This window comes from Astyanax mexicanus, chromosome 9 (genome assembly GCF_023375975.1).
Source record: "Astyanax mexicanus isolate ESR-SI-001 chromosome 9, AstMex3_surface, whole genome shotgun sequence".
NCBI lineage: Eukaryota > Metazoa > Chordata > Actinopteri > Characiformes > Acestrorhamphidae > Astyanax > Astyanax mexicanus.
In genome coordinates this window covers 21,811,275-21,815,984 of record NC_064416.1, presented here as the reverse complement: position 1 = coordinate 21,815,984, position 4,710 = coordinate 21,811,275, and the positions used below count along the sequence as shown (strand labels likewise).

General features: G+C 38.6%; 1 protein-coding gene across 1 annotated transcript; it reads right to left on the bottom strand.

Moving 5' to 3' along the window:
• Positions 1-524: 524 nt before the first annotated feature.
• On the bottom strand, positions 525-3,058 carry LOC111191283 (zinc finger MYM-type protein 1-like). The gene is made up of 3 exons (XM_049483704.1): positions 1,769-3,058; positions 1,552-1,657; positions 525-1,116 (listed from the first exon to the last, which is right to left on the bottom strand). Exons 1-3 carry the CDS (start codon positions 2,911-2,913, stop codon positions 589-591), a joined length of 1,779 nt encoding a protein of 592 aa, XP_049339661.1. The 5' UTR covers positions 2,914-3,058; the 3' UTR covers positions 525-588.
• Between the last annotated feature and the right edge of the window lie 1,652 nt (positions 3,059-4,710).

Below are 4,710 nucleotides of genomic sequence, written 5' to 3'. Positions count from 1 at the left end.
GGAAGAAAAGAGAAAAAGAGCCGAGGCTCGCTCGAAAAACGGGCATAGATTCGCTCTCACGAGCTTCAAAGATCCAGCCCCGAGGACCTGAATCTCAGGGTTTATATAGGGGCAAACCCAGGTGGAGTGGATCAGGTCTGATTAGGGGCTCAAGACCTCCCCCTGGCGGCCGAAGAAGCACTCGGCCGGCCCCTAGCCATTACACAAGGTTTGGATGTTCGCTATGATGTGAGTTTCACAGTTGCTTCTTTTCCCATTGTCTGAGTGAATTGCATCAGTCAAACTCTGACAGTCATATAAGAATGATAAGGCTCAGGAGGAGCTGGCTGTAGGCAGATATTTCTAGGTGGGACACTCTAAATTATGACTGCACTGTCACAGGCTGTCAGTCATGCATCTACGCTGAAGGTTTTTTTTTTTATGTATTTACAATGTTCTCCTATACTCCTATACATTTTTGCTTGTATGAGATGCAGTGGCGGCTGGTGCTAAAAAAACTGAGGGGGGCGCAAACAAACCAATGTAAAAAAAAAAAAAAAAAAAAAAAAAAAAAAAAAAAAAACATAAAACGGATCTTAAAAAATAGCACTATTTGAACATGAATTTTGCCCTTCTTTCCTTCTGGCCTGCAAATTTCTCAATTACATTCTTATTAAAATCAGTCATCTCTGTGACCAGTGTTTTCTCCATTGACAACATGGCCAATGCATTCAGCCTGTCCTGAGTCATTGAGTTTCTCAGAAAAGTCTTAATTCTTTTCAGAGTCGAAAAGCACCTTTCAGCTTCTGCTGTGGTCATGGGTGTGGTGATGAGTATCTTCAGGAGTGTGACAGTTTCTGAAAAGACTTCTTCTAGGTTATTTTCCATAAACAGCTGGAGTAGGCCCACAGCACCACAACATGCTTTGAACTCTTCCTTGCTGTAGATGAGACTAAGCTCTGTCTTCAGCTTACCTCCATTAAGCACTGGATAGGCTTTTAAAGTGTTGCTCAGTGCATCTTCAGGAAATGCTGTGTTGTATTGTTCAAACCTGTCCCCCTGCAGGAGTGTGGCACTAACAAGGTGGTTCGTGAAGGAAAAGCGCTCCCTGGTGTGTCCCAGTATGATATCACAGACCTTGAGAGAGAAGGATAAACATGAAGATTATAAAGTGATTATACAAAATCATACTTTTCATTCTAAACACGAAATGTTAATGTACAAGTCATACAAAGAACGAACACATTTTATTAATAAACTAACTTTTGATTTTAATCAACTTTACTGCCATTTTTTAAGACTGTGTTATGAAATGTTTACAGCATTTTTGGGGGACACAATTATACAAAATCCAAATGTTGTAAGAATTAGTTTTTTCCCTTCATTACCCATACATTGCAGTACAACTTATATAATAAAATATCTTTGACAGATATTACATCAACATACCCTAATCACTCATGCATAACAACACATAAACAAATTTAATTCTAACTATAAAGCACACCTTCCTACTAGACTAAATACCACTACTATAAACCAGCATAACAGTGATTTTCCACAACAACTCACTTCTGCAGCAATCCTTTCGTGGTCTTCTACACTGAGTGTCCGACGCCTCTTTACTGGCTGACTGCTACCTACACTGCTTTGTCCAACCATAGAGTGAAGAGAATTTCTGCCAAAGAGAAAGACTTAAACTATTATAACAATGAAGAAAAATAAGAAGAGAAAGAAGAAAAAAATAAGAAGAGAAAGAACAAAAAGAATAAACTATTTCAACTATTACCTGATCTTTTGAATGTCCTCTTGGAACTGCTGGATGCTCTTCTGGATACAGACTGAATCTATGACCTTCTTCTGGAGTTTGGCATAGAGGAGGTCCACATGAGGCATGATATGGTGGAAAAGTTGCAGAAAGAACTTAAAATCCTGATCCTCCAGGAGCATGGCAAATGCTCCAGCCTCTCTGACGGTAATGGGGTCAAAGTCACCAGAGTCTTGTATGCATTCAAAACAGCGGATAAGGTCCTCTCTGTGATCAAACACAGTATTGATGACACGGCTGTGAAAGTTCCATCTGATGTTACTGGATGCTGGTAGTCTGTGGGCCACAACTTTATCAAGAACACTTGTGCGCTTGGATGATCTGGAAAAAAAGCTGGTAAATCCATTAAGGTTAGAAAAAAATATTCTTACTTTGGTTATGTGAGAAGTAGCCTGTTGCATTATTAGATTCAGCTGATGTGCATAGCAGTGGATGTAGTGGGCATTTGGGTACACATCTTGTATCTTCTTCTGAACACCTGCAGTGGCACCTCGCATCACGCTGGCTCCATCATATGCCTGGCAGATGAGCTTAGCCTTTTGATCCTCAGGAAGAATAGTTGAAAGACGTTCTTTTAGGGCTGTAGCAATGGAATCAGCTGTAGCCGACTGCAGAGGGACAAATTCAAAAAACCTTTCCTGAACAGTGTTTTTGGCATCGATATAACGTAGTACAAGCACAAGTTGGCACTGCGTGGCAATATCCACTGTCTCGTCTGCCTGGATTGAAAGAAAATCACTGCTCTGGGCTTCTTTGATAATATGCTCCCTCAAAACAGAAAACATACAGTCCAGCAGTTCATTCTGCACGGTTTTCGAAGTTCCCTTAAACACAGTAGCATTCTCAAGGTGTTCTTTTAGCACTCCATCAAGAGAAGCAACAAAATCCACCAACCCACGAAAGATGCCGGGATTATCCGAGCTTTTACTTTCATCATGGCCACGCAAGGCCAGTTCAAATGCTCCACAAAATTTAACACAATCTATTATTCTAGAGAGAATGTGCCGATTTTTTGTCACCTCTTCATTGTGCCTTCTAACAGCAATCCTGTAGCCTTCATCTAGTTGTTGAGCAATGCTAAGTTTCCCCAAAAAACTTAGCTTCATAGCATTGTCTAAGTGGCTGCGGCTGTTTTCGTGCCGTTTGCATTTTTCTGAAAGATGTTTTAAGTCTCTTACTCCAGTAGTTGTCCACAATTCCTCCGTGCCAGAACTTTTAAATAGCAAACACGGAAAGCAGTAAAAGGCATTGCTTACATCACATGCTGCTCCAGCCTGCAAATGTTGTTTAACGTGAATCGAGATAAGGAACCGCAGCTGAACTAATGAGTTGATTTGGGAATTATCCAATCACACGATGTTTTAAAAAAATAAGCCAATGCTGACACACTACGCATTAGAATGGGTGTGTCCGGGACGCAGAGCGCTGCGCCCTGTGGAAAACCTAAAATAACCAATTAAAAATCAGCCTCAGATCACCTGCTTGCCAAAAGTTGACGTGCCTACATACACTCTTATTAGACCGGCGCCCTGCACATAGGAAGTGTGCACAATGTGAGCAATTAAATGCAATGATATATTTATTTTTTTAATAAAATCTAACATGTCCATTAGACACACAGTATGAATAAACACATTTATAACTATTTTGCAGTTCATAATTATTTCATTTTAATATCTAAACATTTTTAAGGGGGCGGCGCCCCAGCGCCCCCTATTGGCCAGCCGCCACTGATGAGATGATTATTTCAGTGTTTTTGCACTATAATGCATGTATAATTCTTCTAGCCTGCTGAATATTTTTTACACTGTCCAATATATCAGACACATCTGCTCCCATCTGTGTGCACTCAGCAAGTGTACAGTTAGAGACTCTGGCTGTTTATGTCCAGACTGTTACAGTCAGTCCCCCTCGAGCCCCTCAGCAGTGTTCAGTTTCTCACTACACTTTCACTGCTGGACAGCAGGACTGACATTTATCAAAACTCCAGCAAGCCTGCAGTACCTAATGCACTCATACACACAAACACAATACACACTAACACAATATACACTAACACAGCACAATGCACACTAGCACCATACACACTAACACAATACACACAAACACTATACACTCTAACACATCTATTTTTTATGTTTGATAAATACAGTATGTCATCCAACAAATAACTGATGATTTAATATATATATAATATTTTAGTGATATTAATGTTAACGATTAACATTAATGTTAATATAAAATAATTAAAGTTAATATTTTTATGCATTAATTAAATTAAAGCAGGAATAAGGAATAAGCTGAACTACAGAGAGAATAGTTCTACAAGCTAAACCTTACGTTTAAATTTAAAAAGCATCTTTAAATACTGATCTCACATGAATTATTTTAGGTTACATCGAAAATGTTTCAGTGTTAAGAAGAAAATGCAATAAATCTTGAATAATCACAGCAAAATTCACAATGTGATTTTTAAATGATTAACAGCCCTATATTACAGTCCTTTAAGACAGTAGGGTACTGTTTTCATATATTGATGTTTCAATTATAATAGTATAACTACATTCTTTTTGAGTGTAATGAACCTTTAAATTGTTACTAGAGACAGAAGTTTTTAAACATTTATACTGACTGTCAAATGCCTGCATTAATTTTAAAATGCTGTTTATTTTATCCAGCACAACTAACTCAAACACCGATGACATTCATTTTAATCTAAATAATCAGCAAATAATGTTGAGGTCTTTTCCATATATTGTATGATAAATCAATAGTGTCATTACTGTGACTGGCCTTTAAGCACAATTTAAACTAATACAGTGTAACACAGTGGTCTCCAGCTCTGCTTCTGGAGTACCACTATCCCATAGACAGAGATCCAACCCTAATCCACCTCACCTGAT

Coding starts and splice junctions, on each gene's coding strand:
- LOC111191283 (XM_049483704.1), bottom strand. CDS start 2,913: ATGAAGCTAAGTTTTTTGGGGAAACTTAGCATTGCTCAACAACTAGAT. Junction 1,658..1,768: donor GAGGACATTCAAAAGATCAG/GTAATAGTTGAA, acceptor TCTCTTTGGCAG/AAATTCTCTTCACTCTATGG. Junction 1,117..1,551: donor ACGAAAGGATTGCTGCAGAA/GTGAGTTGTTGT, acceptor TTCTCTCTCAAG/GTCTGTGATATCATACTGGG.